Genomic DNA, 20,139 nt, shown 5'->3' on the forward strand with positions numbered 1-20,139 from the left:
CCTACCCAACCATTCTAAACTAAACTCAGTGGAAATGAGGAGTAAATGAAAGAACCTTAATATAAATATGCTCATTTTATCATCTCTGCATTTGATCTAGAACTTGATCCCATGTGTTGAGGAAATGCTGTCATGGATCCTATTTTAGTTTGGGAAAGGAGTAGGTGCAAACCACATGTATTTATTTTGATGTTCTCATTGTTTTTCTGAAGTCCAAGTAGTTTTACCACATCCTGCCATTAACTTCAAAGAATAATTTTGGATACATTAGTCCTTGCATGGAAAAATTCCCAATACATAAAGTGCTCTGGCCATCTGTAATAATATAAATTCTTCCCAGTCAGTATACGCCTTGGAAAACATCTGTAACAACAGAAAGCTCTCATCAACACTGCTAAAGGAGTACACATTTCCCAACATTTCCCAGGGAGCTGTGTGGCCACTCCAGGACCAGAGAAGCCATACAGGATCATGGACAGTCAGATTCAATCCTTATATTGAGGCCACTGCCCACTGAGGATGTGCTGGCCAGCCCATCTGCCATTACAGCCATTCTACACTGAGGCTTACAGTGTAAGGCTTATAGAGCTGAACTCTTGTGAGATAACTCTTCTGCTCAAAGGCAATCTTCTAGAATAGTAAGGAAAAAATGGATTTAACCAAGAACAGGGTTAAATTAACAGCAGGATTGTGTTTAGGGGAAGGAAACCGTAACATAAAGGATTTTAAATCACACTGTATGAAAGGCTATACAAACCAGTAGTTCAAAGCATGAACTTTTGCATTTGTCAAACCAAGGTCTGAGTATGGCTTGGCCACTTTCTTTCTTTCTTTTTTTTTTTTTCTTTTCAAATTTTTACTTAAATTCTAATTAACATATAGTATAATATTGGTTTCAGGAGTAGAATTTAGTGATTCATCACTTACATATAACACCCAGTGGTCACTTACTTTCCATGTTACATAAGTCTCATTTCCTCATCTGAAAAGCATACCTATCTGATGGAATTGTGATCAAATAAGATTAGGCATGTAAGTGTTTAGCACAGCTCCTGGTTTATAAGAAGCTTTCAAACATTAGTAGGAGCAGGTAAAGCAATAGGAACTTTCAGCCTAAAGAACTCAAGACTCAGGACAGTCTGTCTCACGAAAAAGAAATGCATCAGAAGACAGGAGCAGGGCCAATGGGTAGAAGTGACTGACCATGACATCTGCTCCCCTCTTAAGCACCAGGATTCCAACTGGCTAAGATGGGCTTCCCCATCCTTTCTGGAACTAAACCCATTCTTAAAACTATTCAAGGGAGAGAAAAATTTCAGTTCAGAATAAAGAAAAAAAGTAATGCCATTATAAAATGGAGTGGGCCAGCTTGTGAGATTATTAGCATCCCATCACTGACAGTGTTAAATCATTTTGGATGCCTTCATTTGGAACCTACTTTGTGCCAAGGACCATGCCAGGTACTCTCAGGAACATAAAGATGAGTAAGACATGTTTCTTGCTGTCCAAGAACATTATATTCTAGACATAGAATTGGGGTTTGGGCGGAGACATATTTAACACAATTAAGAAGAGCAAAAGGCAGCCCTGAATCACTATGTACCAAGGGTCTTAATAGATTAGATTCTGCTTTGGATGAAAAGCTATAATGGAAGATCTCAGAAATTCCTTCCATCTCTAAGGTTCCATAATGGCAAGTATTAGGAGAACTAGGAAAAACAACTTTAGAAAAAAATAAATTATTTTGCGCCAAGCCTCTTAAAGCATTTTTTTAAATGTCCATTAGTGGGTGTGATACTTGAAAACCGTGGAACTCCACTAATGAATTTAACTGAGTTACGTAAAACAAAGTGCAATGCAAAACTATATACTTTTTCCTTCCCAAGAACCAATTTCTAACAGGGCATAGATTCGTTAAGGACAATTCTCATCATGTAGATGTGATCACCATATTTATAGATTTTACATTTATTTTACTTCAAATCCTAAACTTGTACCACTTTACTAGAATGAAATATTAATGCTATTAGTTTAAACATCATGAAACTTTAAAAATAAGGTGTTAAAATAATATTTATTCATCAACCTTAGACCACTACAGTATTTTAGATCAGTGATTTAATATCTATCTTTTTTTATCATATGCTATGCCTAATACTGATCAGTACAGGCTGAACTTTAACTGTAATTATAGTCTAAAAATACAGGTTTTCATTTTAGTTCCTCATAATTCAGAGAAATACATAAAAGTAAATATGTATTTAAGTCTGAAGCTTCAAATCCCAATTCTCGCAGCATGTGTTTAAACCCATCCAGCTTCACACGCAGACCCTTGGCCCCATACTCCTCCCAGGACAGTGTTGGCTCAGAGCAGCATGGAGGTGACAGATGGGGCATTCAGTTAAAGAGCGGTGCTGCGTTATTTTATTTTCGTTAGAGAAGGAAGCTGTGGGAAAAATATTCTCCACTTAATCTATTTTATTTTCAGCAAGGTGTTACCTGTAAATACTAATTTATACACATGCAAAACTTCACTAGGTACTTTACTGCATGAATATAAATGAAATCAAGTAATCCAAACTAAAAAATGGAATTTCCAGTATCTTCTTTTCCTCAGGCAGAGGGAGAAAAAAATACAAGGCTTTAAAATTCCATCCCTGGGTTCAAAACAACAGAGCATCTTATATCTAGCTCCCATTTAAATCAGTAGGGTTACAAGAGTAGAAATTACAAGTTAAGGTACTGCAGCATTAAGAAGAAAAATAATCATTTATGCCATTTTCAATACAAAACCAATTTCCAAATCACTCAAAACACTTAACACTTAGAATACTGTAAGTTCTCCAATTTTTTACATTGTCGAGATCTACGGCCGCTTTGTGAAACAGAGGAAGTGCAGATACGGTTACTTCCAGTTTAGTCAGGGGTCAAAAAGATAGAAATAAAAAACTGTGAGCCTCTCAAGGACAGTGGTTTTGCTTATTGGAATGAGGCAAATAAAATCAATTCACTGATAATGTATTTCCTTTCTCTCTCAATAATTGTGTACCTCTGCTTAATGAGAATAATATAAACAGTCAAGATACGCATGTGACAAATGAAAAAAAATTTTTGGATCTTAAGTTTTGTGGATTTCCAAAGTACAAAGAATGGGGGGTGGGGGGTAAGGCTTTTCCTAAGTCCACTAGCTCCTTGCTCAAATCCCACAGCAATTCACCTCCCTCACTTATGCCTACCCTAAGGGCTTAGCATTCTGCCCTTTGGAAGCTCTGAACACACTGGCTTGGATTTTAGCAGAGGTCCCAAGTTTTGTATTCAATGGGAGGAGGGAAATAGCCCTCCAATCTTTCTCGTTTTAAATATTCCTAGAAGACTCTTTAAGTGATCCTTTGAGGTTTTATCGTAGGAGAGACATGCTATGAGGAACAAACAAGGTTTTCACTTACTTCGATCTTCACACAGTTGAACAGGACCAGGCATCAGGTCAAAGGTTCATAGGATTCCCCACGCCTGGAAGAGCCCTCCTCCTCTCCTGGCCTCTGGGTTAATGTGTTCCTACTCATACCCCTGGGTCCTGCCCAACCCCACATTACCACACAAAGCCTTGACTAATCATTGCAACTTCCTCAGGTGAGGCTGGCCTTTCTTCAAAACCCTGGCACCACACTCTAATTCTCATTATAGCACTTTATATTACTTGTTGTTATTTCACATATTTCTCCCCATTTGGATCTAAGCAATGTGAAGGCTTAACATCTACTTTCATAGCTGTTCCCTAGAGTGTCAAACATGACACATATACCTAGGAGATGCTGAATAAATCCCTGCTGGGGATTGATTTACTACTTCCTGTTACGCCTGATAAAGGAGAATAAGTGAATAATATTTTATTCCTGAGCTACAATCTCCTCATTTATAAAATTAAGAAAATACTACCTGTCATTTCTTCACCTTATTCTGCTTCTCTTGGTGGAAAAAAAAAAGAGGGGGGGGGGATTGATTTAGTGCTGAGTTTAAAGAACTATACCAAGAACTATTCGGCATCATCTTACAAAACTGTCCTTCCTAACTAGACCTCACTAGAATTCTGCATTATGAAAATATCATTTCTTTTTTCCTTTTACATATGAGTAAATTATCCATGTTTGATTAGAATGAAAATTTACCAGGGTATAATTGATATGTGTTTGACTGAATTATTCATATTTTAAACAGGTGGAGAAAGATATGTCATAGTGTGAGTCAAATTTAATATATTTAGGTCTACTATTTTTCCGGTTATCCAAAAATGAATATGACTTCCAAAGAAAGTACCTCTGAGTTCTTTTAGTGCTTGCATTTCTGACATTTGTCAGAAAGTGATAGGTATAAATGTTAAGCAATTCATCCCTAGGAGAAAGAAAAATTACTCCCTCAATAAAAAGGTAGTGCTCTTTGTCAGAGTGGGCCTGTGTTTCTACGTTGGGACTGTATCAAACATGGAAAAGAAAGGGAATTCCAACCCAAAAGGCAGATTTAAAGGCTGCCATCCAGCTTTGGGGTTAGCCAACTGCTTCTCCTAAACCACAGCCCCAACTCTTATAGCATCGAACTGGAGGTACTGGGAAAGAATCCAAAGGAGCAAAAATTCATTTTTTTTTTTTTTAAATCCTAGTAGCACTTTTTTTGAATCCTAGTAGCACTTTTGTTCAGGTCTTGGAACAAAATCAAAAATTTAACACAGCTTATCTTTGGGTCATCCAATCCTCCCCTTGGTTTTATTTCTTAAATAAAACAGACTCTCACCATCTAACACATGTATTTGCAAAGAATAATGGTACCACTACTTTTTTAGCTCAATTTGCTGGAGCATGGGGTTGGTGAGGTCCCAGTCTCGTGTCCAGTCTTCAGAAAAACTAGGTAGCCTTGCTCCATGCCAGAGCTTATTTGGACCTATTAATTGTGTTGTGTCTTGGGCAATGACTACGCGTCTAATGCTAACCCACCATTGTTCACAAAATAAGGCAAGTCAGGATGAATGGCTGAGAAACTGGAAAAGACGTACCACTCAAAATGAATATCTTACTGATGGTGCACATCAGTATCTTCCTCCTCATTATCATCATGGTAGCAAACATTTATGGTGCTATTTGCCAAGGATCTCGCTTAGGACTCCATGCACTTTATCTTGTTTATCTTCATTTAAAACTTTATGAAGGAAGTACTATTATCCCATAGTCTTTACAGATAAGAAAGCTAGGATTTAGAGAGATTAATCAGCTAATATAGTAATATAACTAATAAGCATTACATCAGAATTTGAACCCAGGCAGTCTGATTTCAGAGCTTGACCTATTTCATGCAATTCATATTAATCTGTTTTACTCAAGAGTATCAGCACCACTAGATAAGTATATTACAATAATCTATAATTTGAATAGACAGCTCCTCATGATAAATATTTATATGCCACAAATACCTGCACAACAAATCTTCCTAAGTATGAAATGCCATTGGTTTTATAAACAATATAAATTCAAACATTCTCAGAGCTAAGATGATAAACCACTCTGAGAACTCTTATAGAATTGCCACAATGTAAATTACACTTAGATTTAAAGTGTGAGAAATAGTACAAGCACTAATGAAAGCTAGAGTTTAATCTCAATCTATGGGAAAGGAAGCAAAGGTGAGAAGCTGGAGGAAGACTACATCACCATCCTCACATCCCAAGTAGCCTAGCGTGGCACTGTGGGAGAGACAGATCTATGACCTCTCAGGAGCCGGGCATAACCGAGATCTGGGGCTTGGTTATACCATGGAACCCAGTCTCCCAGGCTCAGAGGGAATCCTAGGAGAGTCTTGGAAGGAGATTAACGACCAATATTGAGAACACATGCCCATTAGATTGCTGAGCCTAATGGAGTAAAGCAGCAGAGATTGGCCTCATTCTGGAAACAGATAAAGGTGGCTTTGGATGATGCTATACCTGGACTCCTTCCCACCCCATCAACCTGGTGCTCATTATGTACTTAAAATACATAAAGATTACGTGTCTATTTCTATGTTTTTAAGAATGCTTAGAGATAAGGAAAATCCCTAATTACAGCTAAAAGAGATGTCTCTGTCATTTGCCAGAGAGTGTATTCTATCACTTAAATTGGTAAATAGGCCCTTTTTTCCCCACCATGGGGAAGGAAGGGCCTCTTGTGACCCTCTATTGATTAAGACTGCTGTGGAATGTTATTTGCAATCTCATTGCATAATGGGAATCAGGAGGTAGCTGTCATGGTTTCTGAAGACAAATTGCTGGTAGCTGAGACAAATCATAGCCTCTTTCGTCTTTTACTATTCTCAATTCCCAGTTAATGTATATCTTACAGTCTAAGTTTCTTAAATCAGTCTGCTCTACTGTCACAGGTAGTAAAAATGAGTAAAAGTGGTAATCTGAGTGACCCTGCTTTAGGAATCATGTTCAAGTGACCATTATGCTGATCATTACTCCTGAGCTATGCATTATTTAATAAGGAACACAACTTCCAAAAGGGCACACAATTAAAAATAGATCCATACAGCAGCTGCTGTGATTATGACCAATATGAACAGAAATCCAACCAGGCACGAGTCAAAAGAAAAAAGTCTGCTGCCAGACAGAACATTGTTCAATCTCATTTTTGTTTTGTGTACTTTGACTTGCTAAGTCAGCCAGCAAGTGATTTATATGGAGCAGCGGTTCTCAAAGTGTGGTCTGTGAAAGAGCCGCATCAGCATCACCTGGGAACTGTTAGAAATGCAAAATCTTAGACCCCAACCCAGACCTACTGACTCAGAAATTCTGAAGGTGGGCTCAGCAATCTGTTTTAACAAGCCCTCTGGGTAATTTTGATGCATGTTAAAGTTTGAGAACTACTGGGCAGGAGCCAGGGGACAGCCTTTGGATTCTAAGTCTTCTTAGAAAAGTATACCTTTGGTTGCAAAAAGTTATCTGAAGAAGAGTCTGGGAAGAAACCTGTCTTGAAACCAAATAAAACCACTGCCATTTTCAATTTTGCTGTAAACCTAAAACTTCCCTAAAAAAAAAAAATGCTATAAAAATTTTTTTAAAACCAGCCACCACAATTTTTAGGGTGAATGAGCAGAAAGAGCACAGGACTTTCCTTATGCATGTATGTGTTTGTTGTGTATGTACGTACACACACACACACACACACACACACACACATATATATGTGACTTGCTCTAGAAAGGTTTTCAGACAAGCTCTTAATACATTGCATCCAGGGGCGCCTGGTGGCTCAGTCCTCTAAGCGTCTGCCTTCGGCTCAGGTCAAAATCTCAGGGTCCTGGGGGTGCCTGGGTGGCTCAGTCGTTAAGCGTCTGCCTTCGGCTCAGGGTGTGATCTCAGCGTTCTGGGATCGAGCCCCACATCAGGTTTCTCCACTAGGAGCCTGCTTCTTCCTTTCCCGCTCACCCTTCTTATATTCCCTCTCTCGCTGGCTGCGTCTCTCTCTGTCAAGTAAATAAATAAAATCTTAAAAAAAAAAAAAATCTCAGGGTCCTGGGATGGAGCCCTGCATCTGACTCCCTGCTCAGCGGGGAGTCTGCTTCTCCCTCTGCCTCTGCTTCCCTCTCTTTCTCTGTCAAATAAATAAAATCTTTAAAAAAATAAAATAAAATAAAATAAATCACATCCAGGGCAGGGGGCAGCAGAGGCCTGCATGGCCTGATGCGCTGGGATGGAGGGTGAGGCCGCCTGGCAGGGCTGGGACTCAAGCCACCTCCAGCTGGTGGGGGGGAGGGGTGCAGAGGGCACAAGGGGGCTGCCCCAATGCCAAGCAAAAACATCTTCCTGTATGTGCCTAACCTCATCAGTGAGTGCTGCCCATGGTCTGGGCCCAACGGCAGGGGGGGGCGAGGGGCCTAGGGCAGGCTCTCTGATCCCACCCTGACTGTCCCGTCCATCCCAAGGTTATGCCCAGATTGCCTTCACCATGGTTTCTTTCTCCTTCATGCCCTGCTGCCCCTCAGGGCCTCCTCCTCCTACTTGCTCAGCGGACTTCTGGATGCTTTCCACGGACACGCTGCTCGAGCCCTTAATCAAGCCTGCTCTGTTTATCCCTTGTGCTGGAAATGAGTTCTTCTGCCTCCTCCACCTGTTCAATGTCTCTGAGGGACCTTTAGTTGGCTCTGTGGGTTTTTCCGAGTGGGCCTCCAGATCACCGCCCTTATCAGTGCTCAAATCTCTCATTAGTGTCGTCCACCTTGACAGCCCCCCCACTACATGGCTGGCCTGGACGTGATGAACCGTGCCAGGAAGAAGGGACCCGGAAACCTCCAGCCCCTGATTGCCCACCTGCCCTGAGGGTCTTGCTGTGCTGCATGGCTCCCCTCTTCCTCCTGCAGCGTCCCAGGCTCACATCCTCCTAAGGATTTGTCTGGCCTGCTGGGAAGCGGGGTCATCCGCTTTGGTGAGGTCATGTTCTCGGAAATCCTGAGGGCCAGTCCCACCCCTGGGCTTCCCAAGGGCCTGGATTTCACATCAGGAAGGATGCTCAGGAGGCCCCTCCCATGGTGGCAGTGCTCCTGGGGCACCAAGAAGCCTGTCCGAGCACACGGCACTGTTGCACCTGCTTGCTCAGGCCTGAGGTCTGGCTTGGCCTGAGACGTGAAGGACACCTGAGTGAGGGAGACAGGCCAGGTTTCTCAAAAGACGGAGTCAGACCTGTGCCCCTGGCCAAGGGAGGCTGCGGCACCACAGCTAGGAGGGCGGGAAGGGGCCATACAGATCTTCTCCCATCCCAGTCTCCTGTATTAGGTCTATCCTGGCTCTGAAAACCTCGATAATAAAGGGAGGGGAGGGCATCCCTCTCCAGGACTTGGTTTCCTTTGAGATACTCTTGGACCAGGGCCTGCGTTGAGGGGAGCTTGGGGAAAAGGAAGATCCATCTGGATGCTTTTCTCCTAGTTGTTTACTGACTGGCTTTGTCCTATCATTCCACCATGACCTCAAAAACAGGTCTTCCCTGCCACCCGAGCTCATGCCCTGTCTTTGCCCTCCTGCTTTATTTTCTTTATGACATTGTCCCTGGCTGTCTCTGTTTGTATACCTCATATTTTCTACCCCCACCAGAATGTAAACTCCCTGAGGACCCACACTTTTCTTGTTCCTTCTCTATCCCCACAGTGGAGGTGAGCCTTAACCAGGCATATCAGAGATGCTTAATAAATATTCACGGATAGAAAAAGTAATAAAGAGCATCCATTCACAAGACATTCTCTCCTCACTATTTTCAAAACAACCTCACTACTTAAGATACTCAAAAGATAGGCATTAATCACTAAGTAATCTCTTAAGATATCTTCAGTATTCACAGTAGGATTTCAGACTGTTCACGGCTAAGGAAAAGAAAAGTAAGATTAAGTGCACCAAGTTTAAAAATCCGCTTCACCCAACAAGAGTCCTGATGCTCCTTTAATGTTCTGAGCACATGACCCCTACACTGACTCTAAGTTACTTCATGTCATGAAAAGCCATAGTCTATGACGTGTGAATCTGCCTTATACCAAGGTGTTTTGGTAATTCATTAATTCAGCCCTTTTGTTGCTCCATAAAGGGGCCCTATCATACCAAAATTCACTCTGGACTGAATGTGTTTAGATGAGCCGCTAGCATTGTTTTAACTTTTTTTTCAAAAGATAATGATCTTAAGAAATCAAAGTGAAGTAACCTATCACTAAGCAATTTATGAAATAAATAATGGTCTGTTCATATAATAAAAAACTAAGCAGCTGTTTAAAAAAAGCTTCCTAGTTCTCAATCCTATACAAATGTCAGAATCACCTAGCAATTATTTAAAATATACCAATACCAGGGTTCCACCCCAATTTCACTGGTCTTGGATACAGTTTGAGCATCCGTATTTTTTTAAAAGCTATCCAGATAATGCTAACATGCAGTCAGGGTTGAAAATTACTGAGATGAACTATATTAACCAACTCGGAAATGTCTCCCAGATATATCATTACATGAAAAAAGTCACAAGACATAGATCTCTTAATAAAATTATGTGTCTGTATATATAATTTTATTTAAATGAATTTAGATATGGTTTCTGTTTTACACTATTTACTTATTCATTGCTTAAACTTTTCAAAATGAGAATGTGCTCATGTCTTTTACTTATTTAATTTTAAAAATCTGTTTAGAGAAAATGTGAATTTGTAGGAAAATGTGGAAGCACATTAAAATAGTAACTCCCAAAATATACTATGTCTCCTTCTTTCCCCCCTTCTTCCTCCTTCTGTTCCTTTTTCTCAAAGAGTATAAAAGTAAAATAAATAAAATTCCATTTTTATCCTATCTACCCAACACAGATTATTTCCAACTTTTGGGATTGGGTTGAGGGAGAGAGTAGAGATGGAGGAGGTAGAGAGATAAAGTTCATTCATTCATTCCTTCATTCATTCATTGGACAAACACTGGATTCCCAGACAGGTCCATACTAGGTGCTGGAAATACAGCAATAAACAGAAGATACATATCCTCATATGTATCAAGATACCGTCTTGCCCTAGTAGAGCTCTGTTACATGTAACAAAGAAAGTTAATCTCATCAAGAGAAGTGAGGAAAGACTTCCCTAAGTAGAGGTAGACTTCATCCTGGAGTTAATGGTAACCATTGAAGAATGTTAAGGGAAGTGACATTACCAAGTCTGCATTTTATATATATATATCCATATATATATAAAGGGTATATATATATCCTTTATCATCACTTTTCATTGTTTGTATATTTTCAAACCAAGATGCACTACCTTCTTTTAACTCCATTAAGTTAGAGATAAGTGGCAATATATTGTTATGTGTGCATCTTTTTAGACTCTATGGGTGTTATGCCATTCTGAAGGGGCCCAAAGTCCAAAAAACTGTCCTAAATGTTCACCTTTATTTCAGTCATAGCATTGGCTTACTCACACTATTACTTTTCAAAAAGAAATTGTAAGCCAATCTCCAATGCACTGATTTGCTAAACATTCCTTTGCTAACTATTCTAATATTTCATGGCAATCTTAACATACATGTTTAAATAGAATACATGAACTCATAAAGTGAAACATTTTCTATTCCAAGAATGGAATGTTATATATATTTATATATACATACACACACATACATATATATAAATTTTATATATAAATATATTTGCTATAAATATTTATATCTGGCTACGACTTTAAGTGCCAGTGACCATGGACAATGCCCACTTCCCCCAATACTCCCACTTAGAGCCACTAACAAGACAGAGTACCCCTCATCTCTCATCTGAGGTGAGTGAGCTCTTCACAAAGTTAAATTAGAGCTTGCTACTGAGGCAAAGGATTGACTTAAGGAGTTTATCTTTCAATTCGCTGTTACCTATTTGCCATCAAGTAATATTTAACATGAAATGTTACCTCCTGCTGAGTTTATTGATTGGGCTCATATATCTGCCCGTCTAACTAAGATGAGCATGAATATGGCAGATTCACTTCATCCGAGTTTACAGTTAATAAAGCCCATTGTATGCAATAAATAACACAAAAAATGCTTGGCTTTATGGAAGTCATAGCTACAATTAGTAGAGTTTCTTGAAAGAAACAGATCTTTGTAAACATAGCAAGGTAGGTGAAGGCTTCCAGGGTAATGAGATGTTTCACAGTACTTCATTTACTTAACCTTAAAGTCAATTTTAGCCATTTATAACTGGACCACTTGCACATGTAAAGAAATTATCCAACCCACAAGTGGATTTCTATTTAAGTCTCATTTGGTTGCTTTGGGAAGTATCCACTAAAAACTACTTAACTCCTATCCTTCAAGAGTAGAAAGTTCATTCTCAGGTAAAGTTAACTAGAAAACAAGAGAGAAAAACTATATCTGACACTGTCCTTTTATGACCCAGATGTATCTATGTGATGTGAGTGGTTACCTCCAAGCATTGATGTGCTATTTTTAACTTAGAATCTTCAATCCTTGCTCAAAGTAAGTTATGATTAGTGTTTTGAGGAACGGAATTGCTCTAATTTAAAGGAGGGGGTGGAACATGTTCTAGAAAAGGGGAAAAATCTGAGCTCTTTATAAAACATATGCAAATTCTCAAACTTGTTTTAAAAAAATTTTAATTATGGGCTTCCCAGTCAACATTTCCAAAAGGCCCCTTTATTCTTTTTTAATTCTTTCTAAATGACACAATCTCTGAGAGCTCAGCCCCTCTTTTCATTGGTCTCTCCACAATACAAGAACCACTGGGGTAGCATTTTCACCTCTGCATACATAGGATGAGGCAGTTCTGAGTTTGCTATTCTGCAATTACATGTCACATTATCCTAATTGATACCACTATTATCTAAAACCATTAACTTGCTGTAAGGATTAAACAGTCACCTAAGTGACCACTCTGCCCTCACATTAACCCATTTATGACATATGTGTGTTTTAGGGTACAGCAGCGCTTCTAAAAAGTTCAGATCCTTAAAGTCCTCATCTGGTTCTCCAACTTGTTTTCACTCCCAACACACCTAAGAAATGTGAAATCCATAGAAATGGACTTCAATCCATAGAAATGATTACCAGGGGGCTGAGGGAGGCATATACTCACACACTGGGTCCTGTCATTTGAAAAGCCTATGAGGTCATTTTGATAAGCCAACACCCCCCACTGGGGCAATAAGGAGAGAGAAGGGTATGAACCCCACCTTATGGAGATGAAAGTCACTGGTTTAGTAGAGCGTTCATTGTCTTATGGGAGGAGGCCACAGGACAATTCCAGCTCTAGCCCCCTGTCCAACTCTCCTCTGAAGTTAAAGAGGCTGATTTTTTTTTTTTCATTTGTCCCTGGGTTTTAATAGGAAGAGAAGCAAAAATAGAACAACATCTCTTCCCGCTAGAGAGGAGCAGAGCCAGCTGTACTCCTGGGCAAAGGAGGTGGCCACCCACGAGGTACAGTCCCTGGTGGGGAAGCTAAATGAACCTCTCCAACTGATGCCTGAATCCCCTTCACAAAGACAAATCATTTCATCTCACTGTTGGTGATCCTGCAGAAAATGGAATCTTCCTGACTTAAACACAGGCATACTATATGCAGATGACTGGTAATACAGAGCTCCTTTCCTGAAACCAGGCTTCGATTAGAACACAGAAGGATACGGGGGACAGGAGAAGCTGCCACAGGGAGAACAAGGCTGAAGAAAGACAGAGATGCCTGGAGGCCTCTGTCTCCTACACAACTTAGCCCAGGCAGATACAGCACGTGAAGACAAGGCTATTCCAGGGTTGTCCAAAAAAAGAGAACTAAGACATCTGGATATTACTTCCAATTTTAGCACAAGCATTTTCTATAGAATTTTAAAACAGGTTCCAGCTACACTCTAAAGACCTCAACTAATGTTTATTGTTGAGCTGGACAGTGAGTAAATTCATTAAGACCTTTTTATCCTTTATCATCACTTTTCATTGTTTGTGTATTTTCAAACCAAGATGCACTACCTTCTTTTAACTCCATTAAGTTAGAGATAAGTGGCAATATATTGTTATGTGTGCATCTTTTTAGACTCTATGGGTGTTATGCCATTCTGAAGGGGCCCAAAGTCCAAAAAACTGTCCTAAATGTTCACCTTTATTTAAGTCATAGCATTGGCTTACTCACACTATTACTTTTCAAAAAGAAATTGTAAGCCAATCTCCAATGCACTGATTTGCTAAACATTCCTTTGCTAACTATTCTAATATTTCATGGCAATCTTAACATACATGTTTAAATAGAATACATGCGCTCATAAAGTGAAACATTTTCTATTCCAAGAATGACTACCATCATTTCATGATTAATACCAGTGTAGAGTGCTGGCTGGAGTCTCACATAAATCATCAAAGTGAATTAAAGTAGCAAAACCACAAAAGTTATCATTATCAAATTCACATTCATGTGGTTCTAGGTTCAGCTAAAAGATAGGCTAAGCACCTATAGTCTCTCACTTACTTTTGAAAGACACATTTTTAAAGCCCCAGGAATTTGGCTAATAAATACATTTGCTTCCACATAATAAATGCTCACTCTGTGCCAGTGTACTGATTGGAGTGATGATACTTAACATAGCCAACACCCCCTCCCGACTAAAAGTCACCCACTCTCTGTGATTTGGTCAAGGGTGGCAAGAGCAACCCTCTCATGTGCTGACCACTGTCTTAAGAGTTGACCTGGAACATTGGACTCTGCCCAAAGAGTCAATGGTAATTCCCCAACCTGGGCAAATAAGGTCCCTCCAGAACTACCCAAAAGAGTAAAAGAGAGAGCTGGCCAGTCAATGACAGAAGAACAGACAGAGGGAAGTCAGATCCAGACTACATAAAAACCAAACCCACCCTTCAAGTGGCCTGAAAGTCCCTTTGGCAGCTCAAGGAGGTGAAGGGCATGGACAGGTACTGGTGGAACCTTTCACCTGCATTTTCTCATTAAATCCAACCAAAAACCTAACATCATATTATTATCCCCATTTTACAAGTAAGCTGATTCTATTAATGTAAAATTAATGTAAACATGCTTTAAAAAGCTCAAATAAGCAATTATCACCAATACTCCACTCCTCAAATCCTTGTCTACTTTTGGCTGGCCACCAGACTATTGAAAGGAGATGGGATTCATAGGAATTATGATGGGACTAATGGGAACCAGAATTAGTGTATAAGGGAGGGTAACGGAAGGGAGAAGATCCTCATGAAGATTTCCCTCTTCTCTAAAAGTGGGTGTTGTAAAGGGAAAAAAAAAGAGAGAGAGAGAAACAAACCAAGAAACAGACTCATAACTATAGAGAACAAACTGATGGTTACCAAAGGGGAGGCAGGGGGAAGGAGGATGGGTGAAATAGGTGATGGGGATTAAAGAGTAAACTTATCGTGATGAATACTGAGTAATGTACAGAATTGCTGAATCACTATATTGTACCCCTAAAACTAATAGAACACTGTATGTTAAAGAATTAAAAGCTTTAAAAAAATTAAAGAAAAGAAAAGAAAAAGAAAAGTGGGTGTTTTGAGCAACAGTCACTGAGTTAAGAACAGAAAAGAGATGCTTTGGAGGAAGTGGGAAAAGAAATCAAGTCAGAGAAGAAAAAAGGTGGTGGGAAAGTGGCTGAAACTAAATACCGTCACAGAGCACAAAATGGCATGTAGCTCAGAATTGAGGCTTGTGGAAGAAATTCTAGATCCCAGGATGTGGAGAGACATCTGGAAAATCCTGGTCTTCATCTTGTCTCTACGCAAGGGGTCAGCTAGCCCAAGGGAAATTATTCTAGAAATGACGAATTAGAGCACCTTTGGCTGCCTATTTTAATCTTGTATTCTTCTCATTGCCAAGAGGCTCTTCCTAATGTCCTTCCAAATGTCTCCAGCATTCTGTGCCTCTTCAATACCCCTTAGACACAGAGAGCTTCTGCTCAGCAGCATCCTCATTTCAGAAAATTTCATCAATCTGAAAATAGTCATTAAGCTGCCTCTTAGCATTCTGTCCTCTAAACTAAAGGGATTCATACAGAAGCTGGACAGCCACCTAGGGGAGGTTACAAAGAGCATTCCAGCATACAAAGTGAGCCAGACTACGCGGTGCCCCTAGATATCTTCCAAACCAAGAGTCCTTGATTCAATTTCTTTCATCTTTTTTGTGAAGTTTTCTATCAATTTGTTCATTTTTGTCACTATGGTTGACCTCTGTCCAACTTCTCCATATCCCTTTCATATTTTTACATCTAATACGCAGAGGAACAGTTTCCCACAATATAAAACAAAGCCTCATTAATTCAGATTAAGTTGGAAAAGTCATGTCCCACTAAGAAATCAGTGAAAAGTATTTTTGATTTAAAAAGTTGTCTATTATAGAACACTACATAATAGATACAAATAAACAACATGCAAAAGTTAATGAAAGATGGTGAGTCACAACAACTCTATTTCTATGGCACTTCATACTTTTCAAAGTATTATTCCATACATTATTTAATTTTTTCAATTTTATTCAATATGTAAACGCAATTATAGGTAGTAGATCATCAAATCTATAGCAGAAAGGCTTGAATTATCCTGCTAAACTTGAACTTCTAACTCAATAAGAATTATATATAATTATTCCAAGTCTGCATCACAGCAGTCTGAATTAATGAGGTTCTGCTCTATTGTAGCTATTATAAACCTGACAATTTTATGGCCATGTTATATCCCAGGATGTCACTCCCATCCACACGTTAGTGATAAATACTGTTTCTTCACACAGGAACTTTTGTCATAACAGAGCATCCCACTTTAAAGAAGCTTCACCAAGTAAATTATCTTATATCTCAAACACCATAGAAATGTTTTATATGAAAAATGTGCTAAGATTTCATTATACTCTCTAAAAACACTTGCTTTGACTTATAATGAGCATCAATAAGGAAGAAATCCCAAGATCTTAAGGACTCAGCATGTCACAGAAATTATCACCTGTTTGTTCAGGAAAAAAAAAAAAAAAGTCACAATCAATCCAAACTAACCAAGTAAATCAACACATGTATAAACCCAGTCACAGAATCCTCTATTTGAGGAACCTGGTGACCCTGAGAAGGTCTGTGAACATCTTCACCATGTTCACTTTCTTCTTAAACCTGTGGTTGGAATCAGAACAATGTATTGTCTTTTCACAGCGGTCAGAAAGACAATGCCTTTACCTACCTTAAAAAGTCTTAAAATGTTAGCAACCATGATGGACACGGAGCTTGCTGCAGCACCTATGACACCAGAAATCTTGTCAGGCTTGGTGAAAATGGGTGGATCTCCATTAGCACACTTCACGTCAGAAGCGTCTTTCTCTATCAATGCCTGCACGAACGTTAATGACTGCTCCAAAGCATAGGTGTCCCTGGAGCATGTGTCAAGGATCCGGACACCAAGAGTGATATTGGAGAGGAGATCAGGGTCCTTATTAATCTGGTCGATTGCATAAAGCATGGCCTCCAGTCTGTGGATCCCCTTTTCCTTCTTCAGCTCCCCACAAGGTACCCCTCTCTCTCCCTTTGCATGGACAGGGAAGAGACCCCCCAAAATGATGTCCCCATCCACTCGTATGGAATGGGCATACTCCTGGCTGTGAGTTCTTTGCATCATTGTGAGGATCCAGTAGAACTTGGCGGTCAAGAGGAAGAAACAAGGGCAAGAGGCTGATCGCTTTCCCTCGCATACCATTTTCTCCACAGATGGTGTTGCAACTCAGGACCCAAAGTTTATTCTTGCCACAGAAGAAGGGGGACCACCAGAGGCTGCACTTTCTGGAGGCTACCATCAGGGCCCATGGGGGAAAAGGCTCTGTGGGTTTCAGCAAGTTTTCTTGATTTGAATGTCACAGTGAATTTCCATCAGACCCCTAAGGTTCAATTTTATTTCCATATAAAGTCAACTTGCCTGGAATGGTGCAAAAATTAGAATAACAGCTGAGGTTCTGAAGGTGGGATGAGGTCAACAATTCACGTCCTTGAAGTCAGCCCTGTAGCAGAATTATTCCTGGGGGGGGGGGCAGGGGAAGGGAAAAAAAGTATTCAGTTCAATGGGTCTACATTTTTCATATTTTTAAGCCCTGTTTATACCAACCTCTTTTTGTTTGTTTGTTTGTTTCATTTCCCCTATTCAGTAAGAAACTAATTTTTTTGTCCCCCTATGATTCTGAACACCTGGCTGCACTGTGTCTAAACAGAGAGATTGATGACACTTTCGGAACAAGAGGAACAGAAAAGTATCAGAAACTAGGTTGATTCTCCCAAGCCACAAAGTATTTTTATTTACCATTTTATTTCAATAAATCCAATTTCCATGCAGGTAAAAATCCTGTGATTGATGGCATTATTTCTTTTCAAATCTGTTTTTACTTTTTACGGCTGTCTGAATTTAGCATTTAAATGTCGTCCACAAGATCACAATGAAAGTTTATTTTCTGTGATGTATTCAACAAGCCAGTCATCTGTTAATGACATTTTTTTGGTGCCTCAGATTTCCCAGTGGGGAGAAAGTGATTATTCAAAGAAAGAAAGAAAGAAAGAAAGAAAGAAAGAAAGAAAGAAAGAAAGAAAGAAGAAGGAAGGAAGGAAAGAGGAAGGAAGGGAGGGCAGGGGAGGGTGGGTGGGAAGGAGGGAGGGAGAAAGGGAGGGAGGAAGGAATTCAATCAATCCAAGGACCCCACATGTATATGTTTTATAGCTTGTGAAAAGATTTAACAAAAAATGTCAGCTATTTTGTATAAATTATCTTATTGTTCTCTGATGACAAAACAAAGACTTGAAAATGAGACACATGAGGAGGGTTATGTGTGAAGACAGTCCTATGAATTTGTTGGAGTGGAAGCAATGGGTATTCTCAGAGTGCTAAAAGTAAACATTCTTTGATCCTAGAATCACTAGGAGCAAATCAGAGCTGGAGATCAATTGAAGAGCTGCTTAATTTTGTCTGACTCAGGGGGGAAACCAGTTATTTCATCAGGGCTAGAAACAACCTAAAATGAAAACGTCTACCAGCAAATCTAGAGAAAAAGCTTGGGACCTTTAATCTTAAAGAATTCTATGAGGTTCTTTCAAAGGACTTTTGAGAAGGCTTAACTGAAAGCAAGAACTGACTTAACATAAGAGAATCTGATATTTGAAACACACTTCTAATTAAGCGAATAAACAGCACCAACTTGTTTTGGCAGGATGGTTCATCTAAGGCTCGTTTCTATTTATATATACATGGGTTTGAACCTGAAATCTGGACAATTCTCCTCTAACTTAGCCAACCAACATCTGGTTGTATTTTCCATTCACTTGTTTAATTTCCAGTTCATAAAATTTTCATTCTATCCTCCCTGCCCAAAGGAAAGCATACTGCCTCCCTAAAGGATAACTGAACATATGTCCAAAAGCCTTCAGAGAAAGCCTCACTTTTTTCACTTTCAGATTAGAAAAGGGGGCTGGCTCATCATAGCCCACTGCCCTGGATTTCTGAGCTGATACCCGGAGTATACTCAGAAATACAGCCAATGGCCCACTCTCCTGAGATGGTTCTATTCTGCCTATGGACAAGCTTTCCCTGCCTCCTGGCATGGACTAAGCCCTAGATTCCTTCTATTCTGCCCCCAAATACTTAGTCCTTTTCTGATTTTTCTCACCACTTGACTGATATTCCCTCATGTGCAATTCTCCTAGCAGCTGCTTCTCCCTCAGAAAATCTGTGATTTGACAATAGCCTGACCTCAGGCATTCCACAAAAGGAAACACTCAGAAAGTCAACTTGACTTTCTGGATAAAACCATTTAAGTGATACACCATAAATGGCATCAACCATCCACTAAGAGATGTAGGATTATGTTATACAGTTTCGTAAGGAAGACCAGTTATAAGACAGTAAAACCTCATTAACTCTGACCACTAATTCAGAGCTTGAGACCAAGTCCTCATGGCTAGGCTGACCCTTAGCATTTCCTTTCTGACAGAGCACAGAATAAATGGATATGTGAAGGAGACATGTTTAAGGGAAAAGGGAAGGGGAAGGACACCTGTTGTTCTCCAAAGACCAGCCTTTCTTCACTACACAAAGCCACTCCTAAGTACTTAGAAGAATAAATGGTTTTCAATTATACAAACATAAAACCAGTCCATCTGTTAATTACAAATCATTCTTCCCTGCGCATTAGCCTAGGTCTACTCGCTGTACAGTCCTGGAATTAATAAAATTGAGTTTCTTATAAAAGTACTTGTGTTTGTAATAATTTTTTAGTTTCTTTAGCATCTCCTAGGTCCATTTAGAGCTTTAAGTTAAGGACAGATTGGGGATGGGCAGCAGTGAGGCAGGACTTCGTTTTATTTAGTGGATGAATGCACTTGAATGGAAAATGAGACCTTCCATTTTGGTTATTATTGATTGGACAGCTCACTTGAATTTCTGCTTAAGTTCCCTCCCCTGCAACATAGAATTAATGGCGCATAACCTCTTGAAAGCTTGGTTTTCTTGTTTGTAAAGGGATGATAGCACCTGGCCCAGGTTACGTGCCCAGTAAACAAGAGCTGTCATTGCTATCCTAGTCTGTAACTCATTCTCCACTAAAGCAGAGCAACTTTTTCTACATTTGTCCA

At 39.7% G+C, this 20,139-nt stretch overlaps 1 protein-coding gene across 2 annotated transcripts in view; it reads right to left on the reverse strand.

Annotated features, from left to right (window-relative positions):
* The window catches only part of GRM8 (glutamate metabotropic receptor 8), a 713,246-nt gene extending 695,704 nt beyond the window's left edge, over positions 1-17,542 (reverse strand). The window contains exon 1 of one of the 2 annotated variants that reach the window (XM_044389552.3): positions 16,718-17,542. In XM_044389552.3, coding sequence (XP_044245487.1) covers positions 16,718-17,227 — 510 coding nt within the window. In that variant the 5' untranslated portion in view covers positions 17,228-17,542. The remainder of the gene's footprint in view (positions 1-16,717) is intronic. The other variant, XM_044389555.3, reaches the window with a different exon arrangement.
* Between the last annotated feature and the right edge of the window lie 2,597 nt (positions 17,543-20,139).

This window comes from Ursus arctos, unplaced genomic scaffold (genome assembly GCF_023065955.2).
Source record: "Ursus arctos isolate Adak ecotype North America unplaced genomic scaffold, UrsArc2.0 scaffold_3, whole genome shotgun sequence".
In the NCBI taxonomy this organism is placed as follows: Eukaryota; Metazoa; Chordata; class Mammalia; order Carnivora; family Ursidae; genus Ursus; species Ursus arctos.